This window comes from Vanessa cardui, chromosome 19, assembly GCF_905220365.1.
Source record: "Vanessa cardui chromosome 19, ilVanCard2.1, whole genome shotgun sequence".
Lineage (NCBI taxonomy): Eukaryota > Metazoa > Arthropoda > Insecta > Lepidoptera > Nymphalidae > Vanessa > Vanessa cardui.
In genome coordinates, this window is record NC_061141.1 from 5,193,149 (window position 1) to 5,213,090 (window position 19,942).

The following is a 19,942-nucleotide window of genomic DNA, read 5'->3' on the forward strand; positions in this document are numbered from 1 at the left end:
AGTGGAAAATAATATAATAATAAATAAAAAACTGTTTAATTCAATTCTATCCATTAGCTATCATTTTATGAGTACATAATGAGCATAAATATAAAAGATATTTACAAAATATAAGTTTCTTAATTTGAAGCCGACAACTTTATCCAAAAAAAGTTTATCTCCTTTAGATTTCCCAAAACAAAATAACTATAATAAAATTAGAATAAAGGTTAAAACGTTGAAGAAGGTAGTTTTTAAAATATATATGTAGTATACATGTATGTATCATATGTATGTATACATGTAGTAGTATATTAAGCATGAAGTTACTGCAACTTCGACAGGTTAAAAGTGCCTTTTATAATTAACTTTACAAAAACAAAGATTTGGGTAGGTTAATTAAATCTATTAATCTCGATCTATTGAGCCTTGATCTGAAACGAGCGTGTGATAGAGTAACCATATTAACGGGTTGAACACAGGACGATCCCGCCATCAATCTTAAATATTTTAGTTTAATTTAAATAGTTGAATTTTGTTAATTAATATAATTATTGTGCGTTATTTATTGCAATTGTTGGCAACGATACAAACAACTCATTATATATTTTGCTAAATTACATTAATTATCATTTTTTAAACAAAAACTACCAACAGATCGTAGCTTATAAACTACATACAGCTATAAAAAATATCGCCCTGAATTATTATAACGCAAGAGGGTATACGAAATTATAGGTGATATCTTTCAATGGGGGAATATTGAAGGCCAAGTACTTCAATATTCCCCCATTGAAAGAGGCACCTTCTGAGGCACCTGACTTTTTGAGTATATGCAATGAACACTAGATCTCAGTAGCCTATCCGTTTGTATGACGATTTTTTTATCAAATAAAATCCAAGCAGTTTTAACACACATCTCTTGCTAATAATAATCAATCGTGTCCATAAAATACAAAATAATTGGCATCCCTAGCGTTTGCCCAAATAATGTACTTAGGCATGAAATCACTTTGCATATAAACGCGTGTCAGATTAGACCTAACAATGCGATTAATTGTTACGATATACATATGCATATATTATACAGGGGTTCAAAGAAAACATAAAAAATTAAAAAAAATAATAATAATTACTATATTTTTATTTTTTGTACAATAACACACTGCCACATGAAAGTGGTCATCACCGCTCATAAGCGTTGACGGTGTTAGGAATATTAACTACTTTATAAAGATATATGTCATACAAATTATGATATACTAGTACATTAACTATGAAGTAATTAAAAAAAAAATAACAGCATGTAAACTTTTTCTACGTGATTTGGCACTCTTGCATATTTCCAGTAAAAAAATTATCTTATGTCATTCGGTCATTGAACTTAGTCAAAACAAAACACGTCGTTACAAAGATGGAAGAACTAATAAATCTACTTATGTATGCATATTAAGAAGGTATTCGTATTTGCAACATGAAAAACATCGACAAACGCAGCCGTATAATTACAGGCTTTACTGAACCGAATAATTGTTTACATGTTAACGGAACGATATATCATACAAACATATGTATATTTAAAAAATAAAATACTGAACTTAAGCATCAACCTGTATCTATATGATTTTTTTTTATGTTATCATCAAATATATTTACTATTGAACCAAAAACGAATCACGCGATTACAAACAACAGTGAATATAAATATACAAATTAATCAATCAATCGCAATGTGTATTTCGATTTAACCAACTGTGGTCAAAATGACTAAGGCCTTGTGTTTTGCGCTCTTGTTCGTGTATTGTTCGTGTAGCAAATCAAAAAATGACTTGAGGATACCTAGTGGTAATTCTTTGTGATCATTAATAATAATTGTTATATTTTTTTTATGTCGTCGTATATATAAAAAAAAAAACAATCAATACAGACACTTTCCGAATAATAATTAGGCTGAAAAGTGTAACACTTTCGTCATCACGACTCTTTGTATGTCTGTATAGACACAATCACATACATAGTGTGTGTATACACAGTGTAAATACTCACAAGCGTGTTTATATGTATTGGTTAAAGTGATTTAATAATTATTTAATAAGATTCGTTCGTCCTTCCTGAAATACTTTCTAAGAAAATTGCTATTATTAAGCCTAATTAAAGTTCTCTCATTAAAACATTAATTATTATTAATAGCACATATTGGAACTTCTTTAATTATTTAATAATATTGTGTTCAATTTTAATAAGAACCTAAGTGATGCATTTTTTTATTCGCTGACTATAAATACGGTTGAATTTTATAGATTTTCTAAAAGGATAATTTGTGTGGTTATGTATAACAGTTTTATTTCTTTGTAGTTGCTGATCTTAATAATTCAGATGGATCTGTAGGAAACATCGGTAAGTACTTTAAGTATTAATTGATACAATTTAAAGATTAAATTTTTTTTTATAGTCAACGTACCCAAAATTGGTGAGAACCTATTTCAATTCTAATTAAAAAAAAAACGATATAAAAAGGCTAGGGATATTTCCTTGTCTGTATCACTGATAATATTTATGTATAGTTTGATAACAACCGTTAATCTTGAGGAACTGAAGGTAGACTGTATGCAATGTCCATACCTGCGTAAGTAGTCCGCAGACATTACTAACTCGACTATTAGCGACCTAGCATAATTTTTCTATTGAACCTAAAAATGATATTGTTTTCAACCGACTTCAAAAAGGAGGAGTTTATCAATTCGTCTGTATTTTTTTTTATGTTTGTTACCGCATAACTTTTCACTGGGTGGCCCGATTTTGATAATTTTTTTTTATGTAGCTTTGTTTCCTCGATAACTAATAACAATAGTCTATTTATTTTATATATAATTTAATATTTTTTCATAACATAACACGTAAAATTTAATTTATAATATATTTCATTATGAACAGCTCTAAAAGTCTTTGTATTTTCTGATAAGAATATACTGATTCACAAAATTTTAGGTTGTATCGTCACATGCCGTTGCCTATTTCGGTGATAAAAAAAAACTATGACAATGTATTCGTTTATGTTTTTTTTAAGGTGGAGGCTCAATCGGTAATATTGCTAACATCGCACAAGCTAGTAAGTATATTTTGTCGGTTTTATTTGATAGTATATAATTTACTAAGCCGATATAAAAATATATTTAAAGGATTTAACATATCATAATAAATACAATATTCTATATGGTATCCATACTCAGAAAGATCTTACGAAATAATATTTTTCCCAGACTAGCCCAATGGTGATATGTGTACCGATAATTGTGGGTTCAAATCCTGTATAGGCTGAATTTTTATCTGTTTATGTATCACCTTGTGATTTTGAAGGAAAATCTCGTGAATATGCTTGAATGTGTTGCTGAAAATATATCATTTGTGAATCCCGCATCGGAGTAGTGTGTGGGAATATGTTTCTATTTAGAAAGGGGAGGCTATAGTCCAGCAATGAGTGAAGTAAAGAAGATATATTTTATTTTAGAAGATACATTTTATAATATTTTTTCAGATATCGGACCATTGGGTGGTATAGGAAATCTCGGCAACAATGCTCTTGGATGTAAGTTTTATTTATTAAATATTTTTAATGGCATTTTGAAACTCATCTGTCAAAAATCAGATGAGCGACAGTTTTTTTGCAAAAAAAAAAATACATTATCGTTTTTAAAAAGATTCATGACATGATTAAAATTTTTGTTCAAACAGAAAATAAAAAAATACATTTTTCTGAACGCAAATTATGTTCTTGTGTAAATAAAGATTTGTTTTTTTCAATTTTTATAACGTTAAACAATTTTCAAATCTATTTTTATTGCCAATATTATTTTAAAGTACACAACTTCAGAAGAAATTTTGTGCAACTGTAATTATCGCCTAGCAAGCCTATTTTACTTAAATAATCGATTGACAATAATTTGGCTCTAATAACATTGTAATTTGAACTTTATTCCAAATTAATACGTGGCCTTTTGGCCTAAAGATGGCAACTGGTAAAAACACTGGAGGTAGGAGGGGTAGTAAATTACGACGCGAAGACTAATGAGACTACGACTGGTATCACATATAGGGCGTTTGTAGTTTGACAAAGTAACATCTGATTTTTTTTAGTTTTCGGATTGAATCTTAAAGACAATTTAGTCTGTCTAGTTCGGTCGGTCATCTTCGTAAATACGATTTTAGCCGTTGCAAAATATATTTTCTAAAGTCTTGTACAACACGAGTCTTACATTTATACATAGTATCCATGATTCTGATACTTACACTTTCATATTTATTTAATAACAGAAATATTACAAGGTCATTTTATTACTTTGTGTAAATTATAATTATGGTCTTCCACAGATATCAGTTCGCTGGGATCCTTAGCGAACCTCGGCGGTATGAACAGTAAGTTTAATTATTATTTATATTAAAAAAGGTGTTAATAACACTGGCGAAATTATTAATAAATGATTATCGTAGCACTTTATTTTTATGAGATATTCCGTCATTGACTTGAAAAATATTTTTTTGATATGTAACTGTTATACCTAATACTATTCAAAATTAATACAGTTACTGTGTTTAATTCATATTTGTATATATTTAAGCACTTAATGTTAAATTCTTATATTAAATTCAATGAAGATTAAATTAAATTTAAAAAAATTATTAAATTAAATTATTTAACGTAGAATTGATTTAAGTTTTGTAATTAATAATCATTTAAACAAATAAAGTCAAAAACAAAACCTAGTAACGTTTTTTTGATAAACGTTCACCTCAAATGTTGCATAAAGAATATCTGTTTTTCAGATGGCGGTCAGGGAAACAACGGTAGTATGTATTCGTTTATTTATAATTTTGTCAAGAACGAATGTCTGTGTGAATGTGAACGCATGAATGAAAGATTGATAAATGGGGAACTCTATCCAATGATTGACTTAAAATGGATTTTAATAATAATATTTTTTCACAGATCTTGGTTCTATTGGAAACATTGCCAACGTTGCCCAGAGCAGTAAGTAGTATATGTATATTTAAATAATACTTTAACTTACACTCTTCCGGCAGAAATCATTTATGTCTATAAGAGATTATAGTTTTCTCTGAAGCTTTCTCTTTCTCTAACAGATAAGAGTTTTCAACTAAGTTCTCTCTAAGTTCTTTCAAAATTTTTTTTCGTAATATTACAATACGATTAGTAAACGATCGAATGAATTTAAAACAAAAATTAAACACATGAGCAATGACACTTACCTAGATAGGTATTAAAAAAAAGTAATATATTTAATAAAAAAATATGAAAAAAATATATATTATTTAAAAGCCGATATAGCCGATAACCTGGAATCAATGTATTTTAACTGATGATCACGAGTTCTAAGCCAAACAAGCATTTTTGAATTTCCATGTGTTTAATTTGTGTTAAGGAAAACACCGTGAGCCTGGTCTCATCTAATTTCAATGAAATTTATCTACAAAGTGTAATCGCCAATACGCATTGGAGAAGCCTCGTAGAACTAGCTCTAAACCTTGTCAAAATAATAATACGTTATCAGTATCATCTTTTCTATACATAACCTTTGTTTTGCAGATCTCGGATCTACCTCTATTGGTAATATCGCCACGGTTGTTCAAGCAAGTAAGTCGTCGTATGCTTTGGATATTGTTTTTGAACTCACTATGTTAAGAACATGTACATAACACATTTAATTTTGAAACGGTTTTATTGAGGACTTGAATTTCACAAATCTATATATTCCTAAAATAATTCATCATTAAATTAACATCGTCATCGATATTTTAACTAAAAATATTGACACATTTCATAAAACATTAATTTTTTTTTAAATAATTTGATTCATTCGTAAATTATTGTGGCTGCAGATGTAGACACGAGTGGTTCTGACGGTAACTCGAACTCGGGAGACAACAACAGTAACAACAATAATAATAACAATAGCAACAATAACAATAACAATAGCAACAACAACAATAATAATAATAACAACAACGAACAAAATGGTAAGTACGAGTAATTATTTGATTATGATTGGTTTAACTAAGCAAGAACTAGATTTTATTATTGTTTTAAATTTTTGGTATTGGTTTAATTTTAGTTTATCAACAAAAGATAAGCTAAAAAGAGATGTGAGAAAGTAAAGATATCATGATTTCTTAGAATAATTACACATAATACTTTACGTTAAATGACATCATAAATTAACAAAACATTATCAGTTTCTTGAACGTAATTAAAAGTAAAAAAAGGTTAATTTTTAAGTTAATGTAGACGGCGTAACTTTTTTGTATTTTTAAAAAAAAACTTAAAGTTGTAAAACACAAGCTCAATATTTATTACTGCCACCTTTTCCAAAAACTAAGCTGTCAAGTGCAATAAGTTATATTTAAATCGGTAGCTAACTTACAGATATTATACGATATTTTTTTCTTTATTATTAATTAGGTTATATTATTACAGGTAATGGATCCCAGGGCAATGTAGGCAACGTAGCTAACGTTGCTCAAAGTAGTAAGTATATCATATTTTATTTTATTTTATTATCAGATTTGATTTGATATACTAGTATTATGAATGTGAAAGTAACTCTGTCAGTCCATCTGACTCTCTTTCACGATCACCAATGAACAAAATTTGATGTAATTTGCTGTGAAGCATACTGGAACTCCAAGAAAGGGCAAGAGCTATTTTTGCCTGACATATAATAATCAACCCCCCTAAAACGCGAGCGTGGCACAAGGAATACAACATCTTAGTTTCCAAGTTCGGTGACGTATTGGTGACGATACGAAATAATAATTTTTCATAACAATACTATAAGTAAGCAGTTGCTTTTAAGATATATTATAAAGTAAGGTCCTTTTAATTGATATTCTTAAACTTTAGTGAGTTTTCGAGCCGTTGGTTTTACATCTGATCTTTCGGTCGTAACCGATTACCAGGCCGTTGGATAATGAGAGACAGATAATACGGAAGCAAATTATGTCGCGTTATGTGCACTTGTGCGTTAAAATATCTGCTGGATTATTGACTAGTATATAAAATTTCTCTTTAATGCCGATATGCAGCCAAAAGAGCATTGTTATATATTATTTTTGTTTTTTACAGATGCTCAAGGACAGGGATTACTTGGTAACATTGCTACCGTGGTTCAAGCTAGTGAGTTAATAAATATTTTTTAATAAATCGAAATATCCTTTTAACCGTCTACTATGTGGCTTGTATACAAGCAAGTATTGCATTTTTATAATACCCTTCCGATTCACGGGGATAAAGGAAAGCATCGTGAGAAAACCTACACATATAAGATGAAATCATGCCTAAAACTTTCTAAGGAAGACTACATATTGCCAAAAGTGATACATTTTACAGGCTGTCACTTAAGAACTGTATGTTTTTGGACAGAATTAATTGGGCGTATCGTTTTGGATCAATAAAGTAATTAATGAATTCTAGTAATATTATCAGTATCGAATACAAATAAAGCGATTTTGTTTCAGACGTCAATACCGGTCAGTCAAATTCAAACTCGAACTCAAACTCAATCGGTAACGTTGGAAACATCGCTCAAAGCAGTAAGTATTATTTTAGTCAAAATTTGTATCAAATTTATACGTACAACTTAAACGAGACTAAAGCCACCGGATGCGCTTGGTGGATGATGATGAAGATTAATAATCTTCCATGTATTGATTATCGTCATAATTTACTTGGTGGTAGGGCTTTATGCAAGCCAGTCAGGGTAGGTACCACCCACTCATCAGTTTAATATTTCTTACAGCGTCATTGTCTATGGGCGATGGCGACCACTTACCATCAGGTGACCCATATGCTCGTCCGTCAACCTATACCATAAAAAAAAATTAATTGAAACGTTTTTGTATCAGATGTTGGAGGATCACAAGGACAAGGCCTTCTGGGTAGCATTGGTAACATTGCCAACGTCGGACAAAGCAGTAAGTAATGTTTATTATTACGATATCTCTTGATTGCGATTGTAACCAAATTTATACGACTGAGCCGAGATAGCCCAGTCATTAGAACGCGTGCATCTTAACCTATGATTGCGAGTTCAAACCCAAGCAAAACCACTGAATATTCTTGTGCTTAATTGTTTATAATTCATCTCGTGATGGGCGGTGAAGGAAAACATCGTGAGGAAACCTGCACGTGTCTAATTTCATACAAATTATGCCACATATGTTTTACACCAACGCGCATTGGAACAGTGCGATTTAATATGTTCTAAAAAACTTCTCCCAAAAAGGGAGAAAAGGCCTTAGCCCAGCAGTGGGAAATTTACAGACTGTCGTTGGTGTTGTTTATACGACACATTAATATGTATAAAACTGAGAAGACTCGTAAAATTAATAGAGACTAAAACCACTGGATTCCGTTCGGTGGATAATGCTTCTGTTCTTCTTTTAAACATAAGATAGAAGATAAGTAATCTTCTTAGTTGATCATCGTCATCATTTCAATCGTTTTTTTCTCAGATGTCGGAGGATCACAGGGACAAGGTCTTCTTGGTAGCATTGGCAACATTGCTAACGTCGGACAAAGCAGTTAGTAATATTTATTATTACCATATCTCTTGATTGTGATTATTACCAAATTTATACAATACATGAATATGTATAAAACTGTGAAGACTCGTAGAATTCAATCGAGATTAAAGCCACTGGACTCAGTTCGGTGGATCAATCTTCTATTCTTCTTTTAAACACAAAATAGAAGATTCGTAATCTTCTGTGTATTGATCAATTGTTTTTTTATTAGATGTCGGTGGATCACAAGGACAAGGTCTTATTGGTAGCATTGGTAACATTGCCAACGTCGGACAAAGCAGTGAGTAATATTTATTATTACCATATTTTTTGATTGCGAATATTACCAAATGTAAACGATACATTAACATGTATAAAACTGAGAAAACTCTTAGAATTAATCGAGATTAAAGCCACTGGACTCAGTTCGGTGGATCAATCTTCTATTCTTCTCTTAAACACAAGATAGAAGATAAGTAAACTTCTGTGTATTGATCGACGTCATAATATCAATCGTTTTTATTAGATGTCGGAGGATCACAAATACAAGGTCTTCTTGGTAGCATTGGTAACATTGCCAACGTCGGACAAAGCAGTAAGTAATATTTATTATTACTTTATTTCTTTATATAAGTTATGCTGCCTCATGTGCATTCTCCCAACCCACATTGGAACAGCGCGGTGTAATATGTTCCAAATCTTCTCCTCAAAGGTAGAGGAGGCCTTAGCCTGGCAGTGGGAAATTTACAGGCTGTTATTGTTGTTGTTGATATAATTTTAATCGTTTTTTATTAGATGCCGGAGGATCACAAGGACAAGGCCTTCTGGGTAGCATTGGTAACATTGCCAACGTCGGACAAAGCAGTAAGTAATACTTATTATTACCATATTTCTTGACATAAATTATGAATAATATTTTATTGACACACAAATGTCTATCTGCAGATATTAATGGACAACAAGGCTTGGGTATCGGCAACATCGCTAACGTCGGACAAAGTAGTGAGTATTTGATTATTATAGTCATAATCTAGATCCTTGGTACAAAGCAATGAATGATAATAATATTAGACATTTCTGCCCAGAAACTCTCAGTGTATTAATTCGCCTCGGAAGGCATTTAAAGTTGGTACTGGTCGGAACTCTCTTCAGTAACGTCGAATAGCTGAAATACAAAATAAGCAGATACGAGTAATTAATTATACTGTATTTCGAAGGAATAAAGAGTTTATTAAAATAGTTTAATAGGTATATTACACAAGACAATATCTTTCAAATATGATACCATTTATAGGAACTATTAGTAGCGTTTGAAAAGCGTTTACTTTTTGTGATAATATACTTTATTAAAATGAACCTTATTATGAGTCTATGAATATTATTTAAAATGAATTTAATGTTTTTATTGAAAAATTACAGACATTGGTGGACTTCTGGGTCCTTCTGGTAATATCGGTAACGTTGCTAACATCGGGCAGAGCAGTAAGTACATAGTTAATATTTTGTTCAAATATTTCTAAACTTATTCAAGTATTAAAACTTTCATCTATCTTTTTTATAGATCTTGCAGCCATTCTTAACTATTTGTACGGCAATGGTCAGAACTGTAAGTACAAGAATATATGTATATATGTTCCAAATTTAAATCCTTTTTTTTTAAATTAAATATGATTTGAGTTGTGTTTTATACAAGATTATTCTTGCAGATTATTCATACGGTAGAGGATACAATAACTACGACAACAACAATTATTATAATAATAAAAATAATTACAACAACAATAACAACTACAACAACAGATTTAATTACGACAACAACATGTATTATAATAACAACAATAATTACAATAACAACAATAATTATGGTAAGATTTATTTTGTAACTCTGTTTAAGTACCCTAACATAATCTATCAACTTCATTCACTCCCTCGCGAAATAATTTTCAAATAAATTTCTTTAAATTTATTATATCGTAGGCATTTAAATATAGTTTCCAATATTAAGAAAAGTGTTTTTTCTTTAAGGCGAGGATAGAAACATCGAACGGCCTTGTCAAGTCTTCGACACTTACTGTATCAGAAAGTACTTTGCGGAGAACTCCAAGTGCAAGGAGTCCCAAGGCCCAGTACCAGACCCAATGTACAGAACCCAGTCCACGTCGTTCCTTCCAAGAGTTAATATAACGATGACATCCCATGATGCTTTATACAGTGGACTTAATGGCAGAATTGAGGAGTTCTAGTAAGTTTAATTATTATTATACTTTAAATTTTAATTGGGGGTAGGTTTTTGTACAAAACTGCCTAGGGAAGTACAAATAAAATAAAATAAGGTACTCTCATATCAAATATTCTACCACAAAACAGCATATCTTATTGTTGCATTGAATTTGAAGGGTGAGTGAACCAATGCAACTAAAAGGTACGGTTGACATAATATTTGTTTTTGGTTGAAGGTGCATTGACGATGAAAGGAAATGTTTTTTACAGTGGAAGTGACTTATCATCAGTGAAGGTCGTGGTAACAATTTTTTTGAAAATCGGTGAACGCACACTTATTGTCACTCGAAGTAAACAGAAAATATATATTCGTATATGCCAGTGACCTGCTCTAGATTTTGAGGTTTAATTGATTACACAGAAAAAAATAGTATATATCAATTTATTGCTATCTACTCAGGTACAATGTAGCTTTTAGCTGGTGAAAAAGTTTCCGAACTGATACTTAAAATCCGGAGATTATCGCTACATATAAACGGACTTGACCTCTTTGTAATATTAGCGAAGATAATTAATAAAATACTATACAGTTATTTATATACAACTATTTTTTTCTGAGTGTTTTGAAACCACTAATATGAAAAACATCAAATTTTTTTTCAGCATCAACAAAGAAACTGATAAATTGGTCCTGGCCATCGAATTCCGTAACTTAACTTTCTACTCGAAAGACACTTACTTCCGGTTCCATCGTCGCGGAAGAGAACCCATTGTCAACGTGGACTATCTCTACGTTAATTACAGTAATTATTTTTCTTTTCTTTTAACACAAAGATAGTTTTTAATCTTACATGCCTGTATATATTTTGTCTTTGACAACAAGTGTAGAAAAAGGAGCACATCGGCTTATGATAGGAATAATTATGATAGTTACCTTTTATTAATCCATCTGTCTATTCAACACAATTTTTTTTTATCTCCATAGAACCTTTTTCAAAATATTTTTAACAGATATATACTTGTGTATATAAAATGTCGTGTATTCAGAAATGAAGAGCCTTGAGAAAACTGCATTTTTTGGGCAGATTTCTGCCAGTTGTTTACAAGTTTAAACTATTTTCATTATTTAACGTTATTTTTATCATTAATTATGATAGTAAGTTTTAAATAATATATATATATTTTCTTGGTTAACAATGCAACTACCATAGCGTAGTCAGGTAGCAATCTTTTATTTGTTGATATGGTGGTGTGCTTATTAATGCAAATTCCGAAGTTCTTACACCTTAGAAGACAATAATGACGGTTATTGGTAATTTTCATCTAAGTATTTTCATTAACAGCCTGTGATTAGCCACTACCCAAGCAAGTAGGGCTAATCTTTTGCGTGAGCACTATGGTTAGTATTGTAACTCTGCAGGAGATAGAAAGCTACCGTGACGGAAATCAGTCTCTAAGGCTTCTTTATCACCGGTTTTTTTTCCAGAATCCGTGGTGTCTACCATCGTTATTCCTAACAGGAAAGACCTTCAGCTACAGAAGAGCGAAACCGTGTCATACGTCAACGAAGTCCCATCGTTTAGCATTGGAAGGAACGCTTTCGATCACCCAGGTAAACTCGACATTTTATACACTATGATTGAAAGTGTAGATAACAATTTGTGTAATTATTATACTGTTTCATAAAATAATAAGTGAAAATATTTAGTTACTTGCCGTTTCTTGTCGGTACAATCAAATTCCGAATCGATAGTATCTTGATAAGTAAAATAAATTTGTTAAAATGACAAAAATCAAAAGTGATCGCAATAATAAAAAATATAAATTTTTATTTTTATTTTGGAATATTTTGCGTGGGGTCTAATATAGACTGTAACCAGACGTCCGAAGACTTGATATAATATCGTGCCCTGTGAGTTTAGACTTTTTATTTATAATGTAGTGGAGCGAATACGCCTGATTGTTAGTGATTACTTCAATACCAATAATAAAAATACTGAGCATTATTGTTTGGTAGTTGACGGGCTTGCAATAGGTTCTACGTTCATGTGATCTCCTTCTGGTAGAATTATTTTCAGATTGAATATGATCACTCTCATGGTAGAGGGTATTAACATTACATGCGTTGTGTTTGTTTGTTTTGTTGCACGATGATATCTCCTGTACAGTTTATATTATGTTGAGGACCTATGCCCTAAATCATCAACATCATACTTTCATTAGGTTTAAGCAAAGATCGCCAGTTCAAACTAGAGCAAGCACCTCTGAACTTTAATTTTAATGTGCTTAATTTGTTTTTTTTTTTAATTCATCTCGTGCTTTGCAATAAAAATATTTCACGTGAATATATTATGTCATCAATACGCATTGAAGAAGCGTTTTGCAAAAGATAAGCCCATATATTCGCATGATAAGCCCAGTACTGGGACATTAGTAAAGTGTTATATTTTTAATCGTTTTTTTTTTTCAGATTCTACAGTTCAGCTAGCTAAGGCTCAAATTCTTACTGACATCTCAACTGATGCACAGGAAATGGAACTGACTGAAAGCGCATTCTACGCTTCCACCTTCATACAGTACAGCATCTGTGATTTTGGTCTTAAAGTCTTGTAATGACCCAATTGAATTTTAATTGAAATACACTTTTTTTTAATACAAAAAATTGTTTTACTAAAAAAGTAACTTAAAACGATTTATCACTAATAAAAAGTTGATCTTTTTAATGCTTATAATTGAGTAGCTCTTCGGTACTTTTTTGATAGAAAATAAAATCATTGGGACTCTTTTAAGAATATATTAAAATATATCATAATTTTCAAAAATACTAATGTAAGGAATAGTTGTAGTTTTAAATTATTATTATTATTTATATATGGGAATCAAATCCAAATTTTTATTAACTTTAAAATTATTGAAATTTGTACTATAATCAAAATAATTATTCTTAAATTATGCACATCGTTTATGATATTGTGTATTACAACATATTTTTAAACACATACCAAAGCATATTAAACAGATTATATTTCATTAAACATTTAACAATTTAATAAAACAAGTATTTAATTTGCATAAAATTATTACGATAATTTTATTTTATTCTAAAACAAAATTTAATTTCCTCATTACGTAGATTTAATTTTAAATACTATAGACAACTATGTAATCGTACTTTTTATTTATTATTAAAAAAATAATTAATAGTATATATAATTGGAGGTTTTTAAAAGCGATACTTATTATAAATGGAATAATAATTTATTAATGACAATTTCTTTTATATATTTACGTCTAATTATAATTTTAATAGTATTTTAATATGACAGGGTTAAAAACTTTTTGGTTTAATTGATAAGAGTCATAAATAATAATGAATACATAAAACGTTTAAAGATTATTGCATTAATATAAAAATCAATGAAATAAAAGCTAGACAAATTATAGTAGAAACTTGATTTAATATTTTCTTAATTAAAAATTTAGTAATAAAAATATTTTATGTTAATGATTAAAAAAATTGGCCATTTTTTTAATGTAATAAATTATATTTATAGCTGGTGTTCAAACTCATTTTGATATCATTTTTATTTTATTTATTTTTTCACTTTTCATAATAAATATTATAAATAATTAATCAACTTACCTGCTTATAATATATCGAGTATACAATTTTTGCCCGCTTCCAACTTTCTAACCACTAATTTTAAAATATATTTAAATTAAATAACTTTCCACGTTAACTTTAATAAGCGAAAAGTTTTACGCGGATATTGGCAGCGCGACAATACTGCTCCTCAAACACGTCCACTCTCGCGAAGCTTCGCGGTCAACTGACTGAATTTCATGACATTCTGTCCCTGCTTTCATGAAATGAACTCATAATTTTCACATCCAAAATGACATATACGACAAACGCTTGCAATATCAATTTAACCTTAAGTTATGGTGGTAGAGCTTAGTTTTATGTGATTGAAAATTTGTTTTTAAAGTACTCGACTGTTTGTTTGGGAGGGCCGCAGAGGCGGGAATGAGTGTGTTGAAAAAAAAATAAGCCAACCACGTCTCAGTGAGCTAAGGCTACAGGGGCGGGTTTTCGGAGAATATCTTTAATTAAAATAGAGATTTAGCTCTTGTGTAATGAATTGAGGTATCAAAATATTAAAAAAATAATGTTGAAACATATAAAAGAGCTATGGTTCCGGAGGTAATTAATTAACAGAGGTTACACTGTATAGGGAAGCCTCTTGTTTGCTAATTTAATCATGTTGAGTATATTCAAACTATGTGTGGCGTTCGAGATAAGTATGCAATACAGGCGATTATAATAACATTATGCGTTATAAAATCACTGAGAATATTCTATACACAATTATAACAGTCAGTGTTACTTTATATGAGTTTATTAATATTGGATTAAAATTAAAGTTTTTAATCAAAAATCATTTTAACTAGAATACGAAAATACATAAGGTATCATATTGCATAACTAAAATTAACTTTTTACTTGGAGTAAAAAGTATAGTCTATAAAAATAAGTTTTGAAATTGGAACACGTTTAGTTCGCATTATATAAATTCAAATAATAAAAAAAGTCAGAAAGCTTTTACACCAATTGTATTTTTCGAGTGAATGAATATTTCATTATTAGATATAATAAGAAATAAATGTAAAATAAATCAAATTTAAGAAGAAATATGAGATGAATTGTTATCTCCCTCGGATAAAGGCGTGGCTTGGTCTGCGCATGCGTGAGTAGAATCTTAAGAATAAGATCTGAGAATTCACTCAAAGAAATATACTATTCGATTGTGTATGGAAAATATATTATGTAATCGTATAAATTACGGGTTGTTTTAGTTTCAGCTTGTCGCCTTGATACGAAAACCAAATGGATTTTTTTGTCGAATTTAATATTAATTTATTGAACATGATAATGCGTATGTTTTTTTTTTATGTTAACATTCTTTTTTTTGTAATTTATTCCAAATTTTATACACGTGTACTTGCAATGATCCTAATGGTAATGAACTCTTGTGATATTATAATTTCTTGAAATAATAATTTATAAATAAAATAAATATAAAAAGCTGGATGCGATTAGCCGAAGATCGATCACAGTGGCGTTCTGTTGGAGAGGCCTATGTCCACCAGTGGACGAAAAAAGGCTGTTGATTATGACGATGAGGATGAATACAATATATATTATTTATCAATTATTATGTTAAAAAACACACTTAGACGAAATATTACGGGAAAACTTTTTTTTTTATAGGAGTATTAAGTATATACAATCCAAAATAGTTTGTAGAATTTTAACAGAATAGTTTGTAGAATTTATATGAAGATATTTTTGTCAATCAGCGTTCATACCCTCTGATAGGACTTACTAGGATCTTACAATTGTTTTTAATTTATTTTATAATAATTCTATATGTACTCTGTCAAAATAAAAAAATGCAGGAACGTATGAGAGCAGTTAAATAAAAGACAAATTATCATTTAATTAATTCTGTGTTAAAACTTTTTTTACATAACATATGATAAAAATATTTATATTAATTCTAAAACTACCATCCGTTATATTTTACGCCTAATAAATTAGTTTCTGCTTAAAAAAAATAAATCAAACAGAAATACGATCGTTCTACAACATGTTAAAAATAATGTTAAAATAAAAAAAATATTATATATAGGCTATTGTATAAATAGATAAATAATTTAAGTGTAAGTGTTTTTTCATTACAATTTATATTTTAAAATAAAATATGTCCTGAGTTTATAAATAACATTCTCGTTACATAATAAAATACACCACGAAGTAAATGATTTGAATCTAAAATAAAGGTCAAAGACAAGTAAATGAATGAATGAATTAAATATAGATATAGTAAAAGTGTACCCTCGAAATTATATTCTCTGTAAGCTTAGATTTTGATGGAAGTAGATGATTTTTAAATAATATTCGAACATAGATAGAACAACTTTTATCAGTGAACGAATAGAAATATCTAAATAAGAAAAGAAAATATGTTTCACCATATCTAAGCTATTTTAGAGAATAAAGCATCGAAATAGATTTAGCGTCTCAGAAAGGAGAACTCGCAACGAATTCTCAATGTATTTCGTTGCAAGCGCACACGTCCGCTCATCACTGAGTACAGTCACGGACTACCACTCTGTTGCACAATTCGCGCGCTCGACGCGAGGTGGCGCTGTCAATTTGTGCCTCACGGACATTTTGGCGCCCAACGTGGGACAGTTTTCTTTAAAACACGTGTAGCTGTTGCTAATGGCTAATGTGCTTGTCAAGTTAGTTATTCCATTTTATGAGCTTTTATTATCTCTGCTCTCTAAATTAACATTTTTATATTATATTGTCATTTATTTGTTACAATATTATTATTTGGAATATGTTCCAAACCTTCTCCTCAAAGAGAGAGGAGGCCTTTAGCCCAGCAGTGGGAATTTACAGGCTGTTGTTGTTGTTGTTGTTATTTGTTACAGAATTTTATAAGTAGATTTTCTTAGAATTTAAAAAAATTAAAGTTTAACATTGTACTGTGAATATTTCAAATATCAATTGAACAGGAATTTCTTTTCACATTTTCACGGTAATTTCAGTTTGAGTTCGTAGAATATCAAAGGTATACCCGAGATCTCCCGGGAACAGTGGTTTTGCAGCGATTAAGGCTTCAGCGCGTTTGATGTATTCATCGCGTCTCGAGGAAACCGTGAAAAGAAATAAAAATAGCGCTAATACTGACCTGGGATTTAAAATGAGTTTAAAGTAGCAATTTTCATGTTCAATTTTTAATTAGAGGTTTGTTAGGTTTCTATCATTAAATAACACATCTCATATACATATGGGCTCATTTAAATTTATGATATGGTTATGATATGTATAATAATGGTAAATGGAATATAAGGTTTAAACCCAGTCAGTGTTTGTTGACATAATGTTATCACGAATAATTATTATAATTGAAAAATATTCGCAATTGTATACAACACAAATTAACAGATTATTGGGTATTTAAAATAATAACGATAGTGCAAGAGTCGTATACTTGTCTTAAACACGTCATATTTTTAAAATAATAAATATACCATTTTCCTCTCACTACAATAATATCTATTTAATTCAAATATTATACCTATGAAATAAAATCTATTAAATTAATATTTGCTTTGCTATGTTTTAATTAGTTACAACGAAATATTTATTTAATTAGAACATATAATAGTAAAACTAATAGATAAAATATCTGTATTTCAAAAACTAATAAGTTTTATGGAAAAGAGAAAATAAAATTGTATGCAACGCTATCGCTAATAGCAATCTCTAACAGGCAAACTTATTTAGATTGTAATGCATTTTAGACGCAATTCGTATTAGTATATGTATTTATATCTATTAATAAATATAAATACACACACTATAATAATAAATTAAAAGTTTATGTAACTATATCCAATGGTATAGTAGATACAGTATGCTTTTGATACTAAATTCTCTAATTATGCCTTTCTATAACTTTTGACGACCTCCATGGTCGAGTGGAGTGTACACCGGTTTTCATGGGTACGCCACTCTGAGGTCCCGGGTTCGATTCCCGGCCGAGTCGATGTAGATTCTATGTTTTATATGTTTTCTATGTTGTCTTGGGTCTGGGTGTTTGGGGTACCATCGTTACTTCTGATTTCCATAACACAAGTGCTTCAGCTACTTACATCGGGATCAGAGTAATGTATGTTTTGTTGTCTCATATTTATTTATTCATATAACTAATACAATTAATTTATCTAAGGACAAAAAAATATATGCCAATATCTCGTTAGGAATGAATCTGTAATGATTTATTATTCGAACATTTCTTTATAGAAAATGATATTTAAGTTTAGAATAAAAACTTTTTATTCACGAAAGTCTCGTGAACAAGACATTCGTAGACAATGCCAAAATATCGAGCTCCACCGAACAAAAATAAAAAACATGGTAAATATCCCGAAATTAATAACTTTAATGATAGAATAAAAACGTTTTAAAAAACAAGATGTTTTAAATAAAACGAACTAATTTACTCGGACGGTATGGCCAAGTTTCCTGCTAATTGAATTGGTGGAACTTTTCTAAAGGTGGAAGCGACGTCGCCCACGGACGCGGGAACTTTGAAAAATTCCCCACTAGTTTGTTTCACTATAACTTAATAAAAACTAGGAAAGAACTGAGAGAGTAAGGAATCAACTTCGAGACAGTGTCTCGTAGAATTTTAATCAAATAAAAAGCTTATCCTACTTTTCACTCGTATATAGATTGAAATCATAAAAGATGCCTTTATGTCACTAACGAGTGTAGAAGTTTATAGTGTTCTAAAATATATTTTCATAGAACTCATATTAACAAAATCATTGGTGTAGTACTACAATATTGAAGTACTTCATCGAAACGATTTCAGTGGTAATCTAGGACTTAGTCCACATTGTCATGCCTCGGACGACAAAATAAGGACTTAAGTGCTTTGAAAAACAAAACAAGACTACCCTAGTCGTGACTTTTATTTATACAGATAAAATATCCAAATATATATTTAATTTATTGAATAGACCTTTAAAGAATCTGTGCATAGTTTTGTGACTGTCTAATCAAACTCATTTTCAAATTATTCAAAATTATCAGTCGATTCAATCAAGAAAAAACTTCATACACAAAAAAGTGTGGTGATATATATAATACGTCCGTCCACAGGTATTTCGAAAACCCATAAAATTATAATGGTGTCCTTTCCCTTTTATCGTCGTTGGCTGCTTTTGGCTTTTCCATTGGATAGCATATGCCGTCCCCTTGGATTATCAGAGCAAAGGAATAGATAGTTCACCCGTGTTTGTTCACACACGAGGAGCACTATATTACGCTCTGCTCAATTTGTTTAGTCTCTCTTGAGAATATCCGTAACCGAACCAGTCACGAGTAGACCATTCAAAACTATAACTATTTAAATTTAAATGACATAATAATAGAAATAACAGAAATATTTATTGGATTAAAATAAAAACAAAGTCTTTAAAGTGACAAACTGCTGGGCTAAGACTTCCTCTCCCTTTGAGGAGAAGGTTTGGAATATATTCCACCACGCTGTTCCAATGCGGTTTGGTGGAATACTAACAT

The 19,942-nt window shown here is 30.1% G+C and overlaps 2 protein-coding genes across 11 annotated transcripts in view; one reads left to right on the plus strand and one right to left on the minus strand.

Annotated features, from left to right (window-relative positions):
• The window catches only part of LOC124537936 (carbonic anhydrase-related protein 10), a 65,273-nt gene extending 50,675 nt beyond the window's left edge, over nt 1–14,598 (minus strand). For both annotated transcript variants that reach the window (XM_047114908.1, XM_047114907.1), the window contains exon 1: nt 14,420–14,598. The gene's annotated coding sequence lies outside the window, so the exon portion shown is untranslated. The remainder of the gene's footprint in view (nt 1–14,419) is intronic.
• On the plus strand, nt 1,677–13,431 carry LOC124537934 (GATA zinc finger domain-containing protein 15-like). 9 transcript variants are annotated; one of them, XM_047114898.1, is made up of 25 exons: nt 1,680–1,824; nt 2,335–2,376; nt 3,047–3,088; nt 3,515–3,565; nt 4,348–4,392; nt 4,801–4,824; nt 4,964–5,005; nt 5,582–5,629; nt 5,875–6,012; nt 6,470–6,520; nt 7,118–7,168; nt 7,510–7,584; nt 7,897–7,965; nt 8,506–8,574; nt 8,789–8,857; nt 9,083–9,151; nt 9,352–9,420; nt 9,502–9,558; nt 9,976–10,038; nt 10,118–10,162; nt 10,263–10,421; nt 10,582–10,798; nt 11,440–11,579; nt 12,263–12,388; nt 13,247–13,431. In XM_047114898.1, the coding sequence occupies exons 1-25, from the start codon at nt 1,743–1,745 to the stop codon at nt 13,387–13,389; spliced, it is 1,986 nt and encodes a 661-aa protein (XP_046970854.1). In that variant the 5' UTR covers nt 1,680–1,742; the 3' UTR covers nt 13,390–13,431. The 9 variants fall into 9 exon arrangements, with proteins under 9 accessions (XP_046970855.1, XP_046970854.1, XP_046970856.1 ...); XM_047114899.1 differs by lacking the exon at nt 3,047–3,088 and having other exon boundaries at nt 1,677–1,824; XM_047114900.1 differs by lacking the exon at nt 9,352–9,420 and having other exon boundaries at nt 1,681–1,824.
• Nucleotides 14,599–19,942: the final 5,344 nt, after the last annotated feature.